Raw genomic sequence first — 17,740 nt, forward strand, 5'->3', positions numbered from 1 at the left:
AGGTTCCCAGGAGGGGTCTTGGGAACGGCTCCGTGTGAGCGCGGTGAGACCCGGCGACCGCGGCGGTTCCCAAGCGGCCGTTCCCGAGCTCCCGTCCCGCCTGCCGGGGCCCTGGGAGGGTTTTTCCCAGGGCCTCCTTCCCCTCCCGTGAAAGTTTTCTGTGCACAAGGTTTCGGTGTTGGCTCAAATGCAGACCCGTGAAGCCGGAGATGAACCAGCTGCCGCCCAGGAGCAACTCTGTGCTTACAGGGACTGTGGCAAAACCCTCATCCAAAGGGAAATTTCCATGCCCAGCGCGGTGTGCGGGCAGACAAGGGAGGGAGTCTGCGCTCAAGCTGGAATAACCGGGGCAGTACTGGGCTTGCTTGTGCTCAGTGCGGGAGTGTTACTGGAGCTGAGAAGAGGCTCTGGGACCCATTTCCCAGCTTCACAGGTGCCCTTTCCTCCTGCTGTGCCCAAATTGTGCAGCCAAATCTGGTCGTTGTGCAGCCAAATCTGGGAGAGTGTGTGTGTTTCAGAGCATCTCCACACCCCAGCTCCCTGGGAGGAGGGGGAAGGTGTGGATGGATGGTCCCTGTGAAGTCACGCTGGAGTAACCCACTGAGGGAAGAGCAGCACTAAGCAGCGAACCCAAGGAGATGTTCCAGGACAGACAGATGGCTCAGGAGATGGAGGTGAGGGCTGTACCATGGAAAGTCCTGTTTGAGACAGGGTCTGGGGCAGATCCTAGTGGAAACAGAGCCCCCAGGATCTGAGACATGCTGGGGTTCATTCCCAGTAGCCACAGGGCGGTCCCCATCCAGACCAGCCCAGGAGCCAGCATTCACCAAAACCTCTCTCCCTTTTCAAGGATCCCCTTGCTGCTGCCAGGGAGAAGGAAGGAGCACCAGAGGATACTGGAGAACCACCGATGTGTCCCCCATCATCTCCTTTAGGTATGGGGATCTCAGACACCCTGCCCAGTACCTGGGCTGGGAGCCAGGGCACCCTGGGGGAAGGCAGTGCTGGGACATCATGCCTGGAGGGTGCTGGACCCCCTGAACCAGCCCCAGCACTGTCTGAGACCAAGGGAGCCATTTCCAGCCCTCTCTCAGGCTACAGGGAGCAGCACACGCAGCATAAAGGCTTTGCCAGCTTGGTGTGGGCGGCCATGCCGGGGATGCTGTTCCGGAAGAACAGGGACAGCAGCCTTCACCCCCTTGTGAGTACCAACGGGCACAGTGCCACCAGGATGGTCCACACTGCACCTGGCGTGCCTGCCCCACTCTCTTGCACCACTCCACAGACCTCGTGTGCCTTTTTTGTCCTGGCTGCTGAGAGTTGCCATTTCCCTGCAGAACCTGTCCTGGGTGTTTGGCTACAACAGCAGCCTGGCCGTGCACAGCCTGATGGACGGGGAGGACCGGGTGCTCCTGTACGTCTCCTCCCACATAGTGGTCATCCACGACATCCTGGGGAACAAGCAGTACCACCTCCAGGTCTGGCACACAGCCAAGCATCTCCCTTCTCCTCCCCTTCTCCTGAACCCCCTCCCTCCATCTTTTTTTCTGGTGCCCTGTGCTTAGGGAGCACCTATAACCAAACCCAGAGGCAGCCCAAACAAAAGGTATGGACAAAACAGCCCCAGGTTTGCAGCCTGCAAGGTATTTTGCTGCTTCCCTCCCCCAGGGCCACACAAATGTCATCTCTTGCCTGTGTGTGAGTGAAGACAAACGCTGGGTTGCGACCGCCGACCGAGGGCCAGACGCTCTGATCATCGTGTGGGACTCCTACTCCGGGTAAGCTCCCAGGAACCTCCTCTTTGGAAACCCGCTCTGTCCAGCAAATCACTCAGGACTGATTCCAGCCTCAGCTGAGAGTAAAATGAGAGAACACAGGGACAGACTAAAAAGCAGCAAAGGAACCAAAACCAAACCAAGGCCTTCATGATCCTCATATCACCCATACCCATGAGACACTGAGATGGGGCTGAGCTCCCCCAGACTAAGTACATCACATCTTCATGATGTGATGGAGATCCCTGGTGAGTTGTTTCCCAGTGCCATTTACTTAGGAGGAAGGGATGGAGGGGACATTGAGCACCACCAGCCTGTGGCAGCACCAATGTTTGCAGCCTCCCTCCCTCCATCTCTCCTTCCACACAGACCAGGGTGGGTGGATGGGTTGTGCCACAGACTTTGCCAAGTGACTGCCTTGAACCCCCTGTGCTGCCAGGAGCACCCATGAGGTCTCTGCTCCGTAGGGTACCCGTGCGCACCATCTTTGAGAGTCATCCGGAGGACGGGGTCTGTGCCATTGCCATTTCCCAGGATGCCAAGTATTTGGTGACCATTAGTGCTGGTACTGTGCAGGTGAAGAGAATATCTCCTCTTCCATAGCTTTGCAGGATATAGACCTGGAAGTTTTTCGCAGTGCAGCACAGGGGAGGTGGGAATTTGGATGGGGAGAGCAGGAGAGAGGGGAGCGGGTTTGCAGAGTGATGGCTTGTTTTTGCTGAGCTATTAGAAGATAGACCTGGATTTCATTAAAATGAATGCTGCAGAGTTGAGAAAATGGATCTTAATTTGTTATAAAAGCTTCTGACTTCATCACTTCCATCTAAGCAATTTCTAGCATTATTTCCTGAAATTAAGCTTTCTGCTGCCAGGCTGTGCTGGGTTTTACCCTGCTCCAGTCTTTTAGGCCACACCATCCCCTGCAGTGGGTGGGGAATGGGACTCACCTGGCTCCCCCAACCTCCCAGAAAGCCACAAGTGCTCCTTGGATTTTTCTTCCCTTCTCTTCTAGAAAGTTTGTGTTTGGAGATGGACTTTGCCCACAGAGAAACCCATGTGCAGCACAGAGCTGAAGCCTGAGTTTGGGCATCAGGTGAGTGACCATGGCTGAGGAGGGCAGAGGGGCTGGACCAGGCAGCCCCATCCTCATCTGCTCCCCCCTGTGCCCCCATGTCCCCATCCAGCATGGGGCTGCTGGTGGGTGCCAGCTGGGGGTGGGAGGCAGGATCACACCCCATCCCTGGGGCACCCTGATGCAGCAGAGCATCCCAAAGGGTTATCCCTGTTCCTCTGATACCTGACAGGCACAGGGTGCCCTCTGTTTTCAGTTCAGTGCAGCTGGTGAGGTGGTTCTGGATAAAAGCAGTTGTTCTGCATGGAAGAATAAGCAGAAAGCAGTGCTCAGCTTGGTGCTAATGTGATTCTCACCTTTGAATTTCAGGATTATGTCATTTTTAACCCTCAGAATCCCCAGGAGTTTGTCAGCAACAGCAAAACCCAGGTGATATTTTACCTGTGGGTAAGTACGGACACGGGAAGTCATGTTTCGGGTGCCAGAAAGGAGGTGATGGGGAAACTCTGGGGCCAGGTGTCTGTCCACAACTTGGGTCACACATTGCAGATCTGTCCCTGCCCTCGCCCCCATCCCCCTACCCTGCTCCCTGCCCTTGCCAGATCCCAAAGTGGTCTGGGCAGAGTATCACCCTCCCTCCACTCCCACACTGGTGAGTCCCAGCTGCTGTGGCAGGGATGCTCTTCACCTCTCCCACTCCTGCTTTCCCATGGGCCTTGTGCCATTCAGCAGCTTTTGGAAGAGAAGCAGGTGGAAGGAGAGGATGTTTCATGCACTCTGGAAGATCTTGGAGCCTTTCTGCCCCAGGAGCCCTGCTTTGGTCACCACAGTGTGGGGCCAGTGCCCAGATGGTGGGAACACGCTGGCACTGCAGAGCTCGATTCCAAAATGCTTGTCCTGGATGTTTTCTCTGCTTTCCCCAGGATGATGGAGGTTTGCAGTACAGGGCACCATTCCTGAGCAACCAGGTGAGCACAGCAGGGAGGGACCACAGCATGTTACCCTCTTGGCTTTCCTGCTGGCAGCAGCACTGTCCTTCCCCATCCCCTCAAGCAAAAACAGTGGCCATGTCCCCAGCTTGTCCCCCTTGGACAGGGACAAGCCTGTTGGGTTGCCTGAGCTGAGGTCAAGCAGGGCTCTCTCTCCAAGGTGCCCCGCTGCATTTTCTCCTGAGGCTCTTGTCCTCTTGTCCTGCTGTGGGGCAGGGAGGGAATGTCATGAGGACCAAGCAGAAACCTCTCTGCTGGAGAAGGGCAGAGCCAGCTCTGGGATGAAAACACGGCCTGGCTGCTGTCTCCACAGACCTTCAAGTGCCTGGTGGGACAGTTCAGCCAGTCAGTTTTCCATTTTAACAACGCCCAAGCTCTGACGGGCACCTCAGCCGGGAAGCTGGTGGTGTGGGACATGGACAATCCCCGCACTCTCCCCGAGGAACTGCCAGCCAAACCCCACGGAATAACAGCCACCAAAGTGGTGTCAATGCAGAAGGAGAGTCTTACCGTGCTCCAAGTGTTGGAGAGGTAACGGGGCAGCCCTTTTCCGTAGCTGTAGTCCTTGGGTACCTCAGCTGTAGTTGTGGCAGAAATAATGTTGGAGTTTTAAGTCACTTGGCAGCATGGTCACTCATGCAGGAAAGTGCTGCTGGTTTATGAGTAATTTTCCAGCAATGGATTTGGCTGGGGGTGGAAATAAGGTTGAAAAGTCGTGATGATGAGATGCCAGCTCTGCTGGGGTAGCTCAGACAGTGGCTCAGCCTCCTGGCCGCTACCGGCAGAGGGAGCAGACAGCCACCAAACGCCGCCACAGCCTCGGAGACACGGCAGGGACACGGCAGGGTCACAGCAGAGCTGCTGGTTTCTACACAGCCCCGGCTTTCTCCTGAACAACTGTGCAGGGCTCTGCTCATGTGCTTGTGCAAAGAAGTGGGGAAGAGATTTGCTTCCGCCTAAGGATGCCCTTCAAGAAATATCTGGGAGTTGTCAGTCAGTGTGTTGGTTAAGAACTTCCCCTTCCTTGCAGCTGTGTAGTCACAGGCGATGTGAAAGGGCAGGTTAAATTCTATGATGGGCAGCTGCGGCTCCTCACCATCTACAGCCATGACAAAGTGGGTCCCATCCGGTCCATCTCGTTCTCCACAATCCTTCGTGATCCTCCCGGTGCCTCCCCAGACAGCAGCAAGCCCTTTCTCACCAGGTGAGTGTCTCTTTACGAACCCAGCTCTTCTGTGTTTGCCTTGCAGCTCAAAACTGGGGAGGAGGTCAGTGAGAGCTGCTCCATGAGCTTCTGCCTGGTCTGGAGCAGGTTTCAACCCTGTGCTCAGGCTTCTGGGCAGGACAGGGAGGGAGTGTGGGCGGGCTCCAGCACATCCCAGATTCTGAGCTTGAGGTGATGCCTTGGTGCAGGCACGGAGATGATCAGCTTCTCTGTCACGTACCCGGCACACCAGGCAGTACTAATGCTGAGCCTCCAGCTCTCACTGGGCCCCTTAATCCCCCCCTTAAGCCCCTCCCAGGGATGGCTATATCCAGTTGGATTTTATCATGGCTTGGCAAGCTAACTGGGGCCATGGCGCCAGCGCAGGGCTGTACCACACTGACCGGTCACCAGCTCCTCTCTGTCCCTCTGCGTGACGTAGCTGTGCCTGTGAGGATTTATAGGGAGTCTGCAGGCCAGATGAAGCTGTTGTGTGTCTCCATCCAGCCTGCAAACCATATGTCTGTCACTCCTGTTACAGCTTTCCTGGCAACGTCTGTTCTTAGCCACACGTGTTTTCCAATGAGCCATGTGGGACAGATTCTTTTCCAGCCTGGAGCAGTGTCCTGGAGGATGGTTTGGTTTCCCTGTTGGTCTCTGTTGTCTCATGCCTCTTTCTGGGTCACTGCTGTAGCTTCTGCCACTTGTAGCTGTTCTGGGCAGCACAAAAGGCAGAAAACCAAAGGGGAGGGCCTGAGTTCATCCCAGAGGGTGGTGGGATTAGGAATGGCTGGAGAGCCCAGCTAAGGCATGCAAGAGGTGCAGAGTCCATCAGTGCCTGGGCCAATGTGCATAAACTGGTGGCTGTGATGGAACAGCTGGCAAAGAAGCTGTGCTTCCCCACTTGTGTCTGTCTGTGCAGCTCCTAGACTCAGCCTGGAGAAGGCTCCAAGGAGACCTTATAGCACCTTCCAGTTCCTCAAGGGCTCCAAAACAGCTGGAGAGGGACTTTGGACAAGGGTATGGAGTGAGAGGACAAGGGGAGAATGGCTTAAAATTGACAGGGCAGGGTTAGATGGAATATAGGAAGAAATTCCTCACTGTGAGAATGGTGATGTCCTGGCACAGGTTGCCCAGAAAAGCTGTGGATGCCCCATGCCTGGAATTGTTCAAGGCCAGGTTGGACAGGGCTTGGAATAACCTGGTCTAGTGGAAGGTGTTGAAACAAGATGATCTTTAAGGTTCCTTTCTACTCAAACCAGTCTGGGATTATTGTGTGATCCTCTCTTGTCCCTTTTCCTGGGTCCAGACTCTCTATCAGGCAGACTGAAACTATACACGTTTGTGCTGTAATGTGAATAATTACCCAGCTGTCTACTTCACACATCACCAGTCACACAGTGAAACCTCTCTGCCGTGCTGGTCAGCGTGGCTGAGTGAACAGACAGGGACTGAAACTGCCCTCCAACCTTGGCCATGGCAGCGCGGTCAACGTGGAGCCACTGACAATGGTGGTGTGGAGACACGTGAAAAGCCCATTCAGAGTATCTCCAATTGCTCATTTGTCTATCTCACCCACCAGTGACTTGCAAATGGCAGGAGCTCCCCAGATGTCATTCATCTTCTGGCTTGCCCAGCCAAGTAGAAAATGGAATTGACTCCAGTGTCTTCCCATGGCCATTTCCCAGGTCATGAATACAAAGTGCCACTTGCCTTCCAGGTCAAGGAGCGTTTGCATATTGTGTATCACAAAATATAAGTGATTGTCCAACTAACTTCCCAAAAAGAGACTGATGTGTAATATAGCTTGGAGGGACATGAGCCAGTTGGTCTGATTCATCGAATTCTGTTTCTCTCACACTAAACAGGAACTTTATCCTTTCAACCTCTGATGCAACCATGTTCCATGTTGCAACAGACAGCACAAACTTTGAAAGAATCATGAAAGAGGTGAAGAAAGCTGTGAATGCCATTGCCTGCCACCCGCAGGAGCCACTCGTGGCTGCGGGGAGTCACTGTGGGCTGCTGAAGGTGTGGGACTACAAGGAGACCCAGTACCTCGTTAGCAGGATATTCACTGAGGCTGGCATCCAGTGCTTATCTTATGACCCTGAAGGTATCGCAGCCCTGTGACCTCCCCACGTGCCAAGCACTGGCTTTCCTGTGAGGAGTGATGGTGTCGTGAGACGTTTCTGATCTGCTTTCCAGGTTATTTGCTGGCTGCTGGTTTTACTGATGGAAGCGTTTACATCCTTGATGCAATTTCCCTTCAGTCCATCTGCGAAAAATTCCAGTTCTCGCAAGGTCCTGTGACTCACATCAGCTTCTCTTACGATTCCAAGTACCTCGCAACTGCTGTAAGCTTGTTTTTTCCGCTCGGTGATTTACATGCGCTGTTCCTGGGGCAGCTTTGGGAGGGACTGGGAATTGCCGGCCATCCTGCGAGGCACAGAGTGAGCAGGACAGAGAGCTGTCCCTCCCCTGGGGCTTGGTGACTCTGAAATGCAGAGTGAGCAAGGCAGAGAGCTGTTCCTCCCCTGGGGCTTCCTGACTCCGAAGTGCTTTTCCTGGCTTGAAGAGTCACTCTGTAAAAACGTCACCAGTCACAGTGGCTCCGCAGACCCGCTGCTGGCAGCGCCCCGTTCCTAACTTTAGTGACAAATCCTAGCTCTGCATCCATCTGTAGAAAGGGCTGGAGCAGGGATTTCCTTCTGGCTGGTGCTCTGCGAGAGGGCTGCTCCCTCGATCCCATGTCTCGATATAGAAGTGTAGAGGCAGCTTGAAGCAGTTTGACTCAGAGGTTGTAGCAACTGGTGCTGATCTCTACAAAGAAAAAGATTCCCCTTCCCTGCACGTGTGCCAGAGCACAGCAGTGGGAAGCATCTTCCTTGTGATTTCTAGGGAATCACAGAAATTCATTTACTGCCCTTTTTCTACATGAGCATGGCAGGGAATGGCTCAGATGCTCCCGCCAGGTTGAGGATTTCTGTGGTGCTCTCTTGAGAGCAGCTGCCCAAATGGCTCCAGCCCAGTGCTTTATCCTGGCTGTGACTCCAAACATCCTGGTGGGACTCCAGAACAGAAAGGGCCAGGCTAAGCCTAGAGGGGATACACCAAGTAACCCACTGCCAGCCAGGGGATGCGTGCGGGGATCGTGGCTCATTGACCTTTGTGCTGTTGTTGCAGGATGAGAGTCATTCAGTGACTGTTTACAAGAGAGTCCTACAGAATGGGAGCAGATGCTGGGAACACCTGGCAGGGCTGGATTCCCACTACAAACCCATCCGGAGCATCCTCTTTGGGGTCCATTCAGACAGCAACGAGCCCAGGCTCCTGAGCCTCGGGGAGGACCGGCAGCTGGTGGGTTGATGTGAAAGTTTAAAGGACAGAGATGATTTGTGGTTAAAGGGGTGGGGCTGGACAAGGCCATCAGAGGAGACTCCATGTTTGGTTCCTTGGCTCCCAACTCTCTCCTCACCAATTCCATTGCTGGGGGTTGTTTCTCAGACTGGTCTCGGCACTGAGGCTCTCCTATTGTGGCTTCTCCAGGAGATGCAAACCCAGTGATTCCACAAGGTCAAGGGTGCTGGCAGACCACAGGGCAGTTGCTGTGTTTCCTTGTCGTTCCTCCAGGTTGAATATGACCTGAACAGCAGCATCAAGGACCACTTGGTGGTCACACACAGGGACAGGCTGGAGCAGGCTGCGGTGCCCCTGTGCTTGGCCTGGTACCCACAGCTCAGCACCGAGTCCTTTTTCCTCACTGCCAACAGCTGCTACAAAATGAAGCTCTACAATGTGACAACCAAAATGTGCAGGTAGAGGATTGATTCAGGCCTGCCATTGCCTGGGAACCTCCTCCTGATCCTTGGTCTAATGGCCACCATACTCCCACCCATGAGCATGGGATTGTCCATCTGTGATGCAGATCTTGGGAAGGCTCTAGTAGATCTAGAGCCTTCAGGTCACTCCACTCTTATGCCCATTCTGCTGTTCACTGATGTGTCATTTAGCAAGGTTGTGGCTGCAGCTGGATCTTGGTCTGCTCAGCATGTTGGACTTGAGATGCAGCAGTTAGACATCAGATAAAGAGACAGGAGTTGACATGAGCAAAGCATAATAATCCCTGAGCACTAAATTAATTTCTGAGCCCCAGTGTAGTTCCTTCTAGCGAGGGACCCTGTTCTCTCAGCCTCAGCACAAAGCCTCTGCACACCTCCCATATCTACCCATCCTCACACACAACAGCTGTTCAGAAGGGAAAAATGTTTTGGGTGGCCTAGAGTGGATAAATATGTTGTTTGCCTTTAGAAAGACCGTTTTGGGACCAACCTATGGCTCCCCCTTGGAGAAGATACAAATCCTCCCTAGGACAAGCTCTGCGGACCCCCAGCAACACTACCTGGTGTACATTACAAAGGACAAGGTATGGAGCCCCAGCTGCCCAGATGTACAAGAGCCTCCACTTGCAGAGCTGGTGGTCCCTTGGGAATTTCACTGGAGATGAAACCACATGTAGGCTGGTCCTGCCTGAGAGCTGAGAGAACTCCTGGGGAAGAGGATGTGGCATTGCCCCAAGGGGACCCCCAGCCCTCCCAGACTCCCTCTTCCCTTCCAGGTGGGCTTGCAGATTCTGCCTGTCGATGGTAACCCCCACAAGTCCTCAGCCTTCATTTGCCACCCAGACGGTGCCTCTGACTTTGCCACCTCCCATGACGGGCGTTACATCTTTACAGCCGGGGGGAAGGAGCGCACTTTTATGAAATGGAAGGTCAACCTACCGTGAGTTATGGCAGGAAAGGGAAAGGAATCTTGTTAATGCTTTCCACAGCTGCTTGGTCAACCCACTGGGCCCCAAGCAGCTCTGTGGGGTGGCAGCTGAAACAGAAGGGGAATGGTCTGGGAAATGGTGCCCAAATGGTAAGAAGTTGGGCAGAGGATTTTGTGGCCCCTGTGGCCTGGCCAGCATGATGGGAGATTGTCAGGGTTAGGCAGGGACCAGAAGAGCAGCACTGGCTGCTGCAGGAGGAGCACACAGGGCAGCTGCTGATACAAAACTGTCTGCTCTCCAAATGGGATAGGAATTTGCTGGGAAATCCCCCCTGCATTTGAAGATTGGATTTAGGACAAGCCACCTTAATCCTATAAAGCTTTGCTTACATGAATAAATGGCCTGCAGTAAATGGGGTGGCTGGAAGAGTGGAGGCTGCTTTAACAAAGGAGGATCTCCAGGCTCTGGCCCAGAGCAGCAGCGATGAATCCTGCCAGGTTTCTTACGCCATCCTCTGCAGGTTTCCCTCTGCCAGATCCCTTGGGCAGTGGTGCCAGATGTGCTCCCACGTGGCAGGGGGGTAACACAGCAAAGGCAGGATAGATATACTGGTTTCTTGGCACATAAGGACCAAAGCTGCTCGTTGGAATACATTTGTGGGGCAGAGGCTCTTCCCTCACGGCTGCAGGTGCCCGGTAGGTACATTTGTACATAGAGAGGGAGCAAGGCAGCTGTGAATGGCATGAAGGCTTCCAGCCCAGCATGGAACCACTTCACACTTCAGGGACTGGGAAGGGAGTTTAGTACATGGCAGAGTTAGGATAGTGTGGCATGGTCTCCCTCAGTTTGTGTTGGTTTGGTTTTCTCTTTTTCAAATCCTGTGCAACACCATCCTAGCACAGAGCACTCTGTCTCCTGGTTTCTGGGAAATAATTCCATGGGAGCTGGCTTTTAGCCTTTGCTCCTATGTTTGCATTTTGGTGTGCACCTGGGAAATACCACTGCCCCTCACCTTCCTAGGACCAAGATTTTGTGGTTAAGACCCTGCTGGTCCTGCAAGGAACACATTTTGCAGGTACCGTTCGCTCTGAGGAAAGCCCAAGGGGTGCCAAGCCAGCTCACCTTCATGTGCCAGAACAAAGGAAACCTGGGTGGGAAAGCAACGGGTTTATTTATTTTCTTTTCCACTTTGTGTGACTTAAACAGTCGGGGGTCAGGATAAGCGACATTTTAAGGAAGGCAATAGAATATAAATGATCCTTCTTTATAATGGTTGGCCAGAGTCCAGGCAACACTGAATTTCTATGTAATTTGTTTTTGGAGCGAAGTTCTTGATGAGCTAATTATCATTTTATTGCTGCTTCTGGCATCTTGTGCATCTCCACTGTGTTTAATACCCAAATAACTTAATTATGAAAAAAGCATGAAGCTTGCAAAAAAACCCCAGTGGAAGCAGCACTACAGAGGTGTGTGTGAAAGCTGCAGCCTTGCTGCCAGGCGTGGGGTATTATGTGGCAGTGCTATGCCATGATTGCACTGCCAGGCTTGGTATCTTATTATATCTGCACAAGCCAAAGGGATTCTTTTGGCTCCAACTGCCTATGAAATTGAAACAAAGAGGTGGCTACTCAGGCGCTTTCAGTTTAATGCAAACTGCACCTGTGACTCTGTTGCCCGCCACGGCAGAGGAAGTCAGGTAATGGATTGCACTGAGTTATTGGGGAAAAATGTGTTAGATCAAGGAACAGGGAGTTGTGTGGTTTATTGCAAACACCAAGTCCCAGCCTTCTCTGCATGTTCAAAATGCTGATCTAGCTAATTCATCTCTCTCAATGTCTCTATAAGGAAGCAGAAAAGCCAAATGCCAGACACCAAGTTCAAGTCCATGGAAAAGCTCCTGGCTCCAAGCCCTGTACTCATTCCACTCAACAAGAGGACCATTCAGTAATAATTAATTCCCACACTGTGCTATTGTATGTAAAACCTGGGTATGAAATATGCTGTAGAAGTGCAGCTGATGATAAAATAGCACAGGGTTCAAGGCAGTGCTTTTCTTTCCTGAATTCTCAGGCCCAGGGATTTTATTTATTGAAAGTGTCTGTGAACGACTAGAAAGGGAACCGTGAAGGCTCTCCTCACATGAACCCTTCCTGTACCTTCTTTTCTCCACTTCTGCCAGTGCCTTGGATGCTGCTGCTTTCCTGGGTGGGGAGGACTTGATCCCATTCTACAACCTCCTGAATGGTGGCAGAGAAGGGGAATTCTTCAGGGTAATTATGCTCACCGTGAATGCTGTCTGGCCACATCTGGCTGGAGTTTAATTTATACAGGCCTGACATTTCTTTATGTTTTGTCCAACTCGCCTTTAACAGCAATCTCATTGATATGCCTGTTAGTAAACCCTAAAAGGAGCCTTATCTTCCCTGCCTGTTGGTAACTGAAATTTGCAGTGTTTGTTTGAATCCCTGGCAGGAACTGGAGGACTATTTTTACTACGTGCAGCTGTGCAGCCAAGGTATCGATACAATGGAGAAGAGACAGGTGTCAACACATATTCCCTTGGAGGAAATTCCTTCTGTAATGAGAGCAATAGGATTTTATCCATCAGAGGAAGAGGTTGGTCAGCTGTTTTTATTGTTTTTAAAAGAAGAAAAAGCAAGACTGACTGCACCTCCCAAGTGTTCTAAGGGCCAGATTCTGACCATTGCTGTGCTGGATGGCTCTAGAATGTATTTATTGGCTTTCAGTGTATTTTATCTGATCTGCATAAATATAGTAGTAGTCAGAATCTGGCAGCAAATTCCTCAAAATTTTCCTTGCTAGCAAGTTGGGCAACTGCAGGGAAGGCTGAACAAACCTGGAGCCTGACAGCTCACAGTTGTTCAACAGGGCAACCTCAGGGTCAAAATTTTACAGCAGAGAGAACTGATTTAATAAGGGTGCTGCTTCTTCCCCTTTGTGTGGCTGTTTCTCCAAGGCAGTTTGTATGTATACAAACCTCATTTGGTAATGCGTAACCTGGCATGACTGAATCTGAAGCAAGGAGATTTGAATAACGGCCTCTGAGCACCAGCTCCAGCCTGTCACCGCAGGAGGGGTTCTCCCAAGGGCAGCGGTGCATCACTGCGCTCCCTCAGTCTTTCCGTGGGGGAGGCTGTGTTCATCTCTGCCATGGCACAGGAACCCACAGGCTGCTGAGGCAGTGCTGTGAGTTTGTGCCATCCCATCTACCCAAGGATGCTCCGCTGCGAGAGCCAGATGGAAGGCAGGACCTTCGCCACAGCCACCAGCAAACTGATTCACTTTGGAGCCCCCACAACCAGCAAATGTTTGTCTGAGCTGGGGCTGCTTTGCCCTGGTGTCAAGTTGAGGTGTTATCTCCTCATATTGTGTTAGATCTTTTCCTTGGGTTATTGCATTTTTGCATCTTGGGGACACAGAGAACATATTCCCTTGGGAAATGTCTCTGGAAGAATAACTGATAATGTCCCAAACTTCCCCAAATTAAAATATAAACAGCATTTCAGGCATGGAAACAGAGGTGCTGAGCTGTTGTGAAACCAGGCAACCTAAAATCAGTAATAAATCCAGAGAGAAGGTTCATCTCTCTCTCTCTTGTGTTTTAATAAAAGAAAAGCAGGAGGGAGAAAAGGCATCTTGGGCTGACTAGAAAAGCTTTTGGGAACTGGTGTTTTTCTTTTGTAGTTCAGTGGGGTTGATATAAAACCTAATCCCAGATCAGCCAGAGCCGAGTGAAAATGACATTCACTACAGGAAAAATATAAGGCTGAGATTTCCCTCTTCCCCGGGCTTCATTCAGTGGAAAAACTTGTGACACCAGGACAAAGGCCCAAGGCTGAATACAAAGTCCTCCCTGGGGAGATCTTGCATCAGCTTCCCTTCCCGGGGAGCAGCACGCTTGGTACGTGTTGGCACGGGGAATTCTCCCAGCGTTTCTCTGTGCCCGTGTATCTCTGAAGGGTCTGTGAGTACAATGAAGGCATGGAGCAGATGCTGCCTTTTGGACACACATCTGCACAGCTGCCAACTGGACTGCCCCACAGCACCAGACTTCAGGAAAACCACTGGTATCCAGCACAGCCAGTGCTTGCCTGTTTGTCTGAGAGGAGAGTAAGTGATCCAGCAGTGCAGGGTGTCAGCCCCACTGAGCACATTTCAGATTTGGCTTGTGCAGCACCAGAACCACCCCAGACACAGGTCAGAGCAGGGGAAGATAAGATTTCTAATGCCAGCCAGGGTGTGCAGCCTGGTTCTGTCGGGACCCTCATGTGTGTGCTCCAAGAGCAAGGATGGTGTGTTTATTGGTTTGTGGTTTGCCTGCCCACTGTCCCAGAGCGGAGACACAGCTGTGCCAAAGGTGCCGGTAACAGCTGCAGGGTCACTGAGTGCCTGTCACAAGAGAGGAAATCCAAAATGACTTTGTATGTGTAACCCCCATTTTAACTTACTACTGTCCTGTCAGCAGGTGTGTAACTGTTTGCCATGCCCACCCTCAGCTGCTGAGTGCAGCTTCCTACTGGGATGTGGTCATGGCACCCATGGCACCAACGCATGCGCGGTTAGGGGACGTTGGCATTCGCGGGATCGGAAACTGGCCCAACGCTCTTCAAAATAAAACATGTAACAATCTGCTTTGTCTTGATCTTTAGATTGAAGAAATGATAAATGAGGTAAAATTCAGCAAGTATGCGGATACTGGAGAACAAGTGATAAAAATAAATTTAGGGGATTTTATCAAACTTTACATAAATCATCGACCTGCACTTGGCTTGTCAATGAAAACCATACAACGAGCATTTCAGGTTCTTGGTTATGATAATGAGAAGGGAGACAAAGTTATTGACACAGGAGATTTCCTGTCACTGCTTCAGTGCAGAGGTGAGTTATTTTGTTTCTAATATCAGTTTTATGCTTGCTAGTTCTGCCTGCAATTTCAGAAATTTTTTACTGTAGCAAGAAATTATTATGGAACGATAGCCTGGTAACCAGGGCAGGCATGAGGACCCATCTGCCTTAAGATTTTAAATTGAATAATCACATGTCTTGTCCCAGCGGTGCTTCTTTTACTGCTCTGGAAATCTCTCCTGGCCTGAGGTATCTTGGCTGTTAAATGATAAGTATGGATCTTGGCAAAATGTATCCTTCTCCCAGTGTGCCCTTATCTGAATTGCTGTTCTCTCTTCCAGTCACACAGGCTCTGGAAAAGTAGTATAAAATTGATAAAAGGGAGACAAGAGAGGAGGGATGAAATTGGTCCTGGGCTGAATCTGTGTGAAAGACTGGATGGTTTAGTTGAGCTGAATCAGGGAGAACACCATAAACATGGGTGTTCATATGCTTGTGCCAGTGCCATAGAGTGTTAATAACAAACTTCTGTTGTCTTACTTCTGGTGTAAAAGCGCAGCTGAGCATTAAAACAGGTAAAGGGAAATGCTGGTTTACTGATGTACTTGTTAGTACATCACCTGGCAAGACTCCTTGCCACAAAGATCCTTGGAAACCAAGGATTCAACCAGTGTGAGAAAGGTTAGCTATTTATACAGATGGTGTGAACATCCATAAATAGGTACATCAGATAGAACAGTTTCATAACAGATCTATAACCTCATGCTCCAGGGCATGAGCCAACCACTAATCGGGAACAAGTGCTATGTCCATGTTATTTCAAGATACTAAATCAAGACTTTTCTCCACCTTCCTCTTTCTCGTCTGCATGAAAATGGCTACATGGACTGTGATCTGTGCCAGGAATTCTCCAGTGGGAATAGAAGCTCAAGCCCCTGCAACTGCAATGTATCTTAAAGAGCTGTCTGCATCAGAATTTCTCCCTTTGACTGACATTTTTTCACAAAATGCCATAGGGAAGAGCAATTTTCCTTAGGATCAACGTTTTCCTGCATTGGGATCACGTGTTTTGGTTGGCAACGTGTGTATCTCAGAGAAGCCAGATCCTCCTTTGAACTGTCCTGTTTAATTCATGCACTTTGTAATTTGAGTTGCTTTTGAGTTTTTGTGCTCTCAACCCCATAACCCACGGGCTGGGGTTGCTCTGTTGTGTACAGGGGAGCAGATGACAGAGGACGAGCTGGCTGAATGTCTGATCACCTTGCTGGGCAGGAGACCCAGGGAAGGAGGATTTGAACCGGACACCCGTGATCCCACAGGTACGGGATTAGCATTCCACACAGCACAGAAGCAGGATTGTTTCAACTCCCAGATGGAATAATTTAAATTTCAAACCCATTTACCCTGTTAGGCCAAGAGCTGTCAAAACTGCTCAGATGGGATTGCAAAAATAGTCACAGAGCTACAGACTGTCCTTCATCCACGCAGCAATTACATGGGTGTATCTAAAAATAAATGGACAATGAACTATAACTGGGGCCTGACAAGATTACATTGCTGTTTATCTGCTGGCTGGAACTGAAATTAGAAACACACAGGGAAATCCCAGTGCTGATTTTACCCAAGACGCAGTGCCCATTGTAACAGAGCTGTTGGTAACGACTGCATTTGTCTGCAATTTACGTCCCAGTCTACACCAGTCTGGAACAGCAAATTATAGCATTGATTTGAGCCAAGCGGCTGTATTTAATTGCCCATTGTAACTGGAACTGCATTTCTGTACAGTTCATGTCCCAGTCCCCACCAGTTTGGAACAGCATCTGTTTAGGGTCACTGGCAATGGGCCGCATGCAGCAAAGGTGCCTCTCCCGAAGGGAACTGCCTGGTGCTGCAAAGCAACTTGGAAATCCCTGGATCCCTCAGGATCCTAAATCACATCAAATCGACCAAGTGTAAAAGTTGTCTCGTGACTCCTCTGAGGCAGGGACCTGCTGCAAGGTGAGACACACAGGTTTAATCCCTGATATAAACACACAAAGTATCAAGCTAGTAAACCATCACTTTGTCATGATCCCTTCGTACATCTTTAAAAACATTTCATTCACTTCTTGCTGCTTATAAATTTTACTGGAAAGCCATTTTTACATTGCTTCTCTGTGTCTTGTGTTGTTGTTACTGCTCTCCAGGTGCAGCAGCTTTGACTGAAGAAATTCCAGCAGAAATCACAACAGAGGTATTTGTTGCAGACATTCTTAGCTTACCTATTGCTAAACCAGAGAAAAAGAACAGAAGGAAAGAGAACAATCTTTGATCTACAGAGACTCAGAATCATAGCAACCACAAGATTTTCTGTCTGTTCCTACTTTCCAGGATCTTCTCCTTGAATATCTGCAAAATTTATGGCTTGTGTTTATTATAAAGTAAAGGTCACATAGTTGCATTTCAGTCAAACTCTAGAATAAGTCCCCAGTTTGGCACACGCCACAAACCTGTAATTTCATGCCTATCTAGGGAAACACTGGGGTGGCTGGAAAGAATGAAGTAGGTGGCCACTCCAACCTTGGCTGGAACCTTCCTAGAAGTCATTTCAGGTGGGTTTATGTCAGATGCAGTCTATTTTCATTATGTTAGGACAGTATTCATTTGTGAAACCTGACAGCAAAAGAGCAATGTAGGAGTACTGTATTGATTAAATACATTGATAAATGCTTTGACAGGTTAGAACGGATTTGTAATTATAAATCCAATGGACCTCGGTAAAGAAAGCAATGCTGTGGTGTACATTACAACCACGCTTCTCTTTTGGCCTTTAAACTGACTTTTTCTTTCTGAAAGTAGTAATTCCAATTAGCAGTGTAATACCAATGGGACGGCATCGCACTGTGTGTGTATAAACAGCATAATGAGACTGATACAAGTTGCCGTAGAAAGATCAGTGAAGTGCTGTTGAACAGCTTCCTTCTTTACATCATCCTCGGCATCAATTTGAATAATAATGTAGGCCCTTAAGAAGCGTTCCTTTCAGAAGCAATGTTTTTTAAACAGAGATCGCTGTTGTGTACT

General features: G+C 50.2%; 1 protein-coding gene across 1 annotated transcript; it reads left to right on the top strand.

Moving 5' to 3' along the window:
- Nucleotides 1–668: 668 nt before the first annotated feature.
- CFAP251 (cilia and flagella associated protein 251) lies at nt 669–17,011 on the top strand (the record flags this gene model as incomplete). Its single annotated transcript, XM_082293411.1, is given in 23 exon segments — nt 669–674; nt 851–935; nt 1,095–1,201; nt 1,338–1,478; nt 1,669–1,778; nt 2,243–2,351; nt 2,788–2,868; nt 3,217–3,294; nt 3,771–3,815; nt 4,150–4,367; nt 4,867–5,040; nt 6,909–7,156; nt 7,249–7,397; nt 8,227–8,400; nt 8,674–8,858; nt 9,352–9,466; nt 9,659–9,822; nt 11,991–12,081; nt 12,284–12,427; nt 14,482–14,710; nt 15,895–15,996; nt 16,864–16,953; nt 16,956–17,011. Coding segments are annotated over 23 exon segments (2,901 nt in total).
- Nucleotides 17,012–17,740: the final 729 nt, after the last annotated feature.

Source organism: Coloeus monedula (genome assembly GCF_965178545.1).
Source record: "Coloeus monedula genome assembly, chromosome: 18".
Taxonomy (NCBI): Eukaryota; Metazoa; Chordata; class Aves; order Passeriformes; family Corvidae; genus Coloeus; species Coloeus monedula.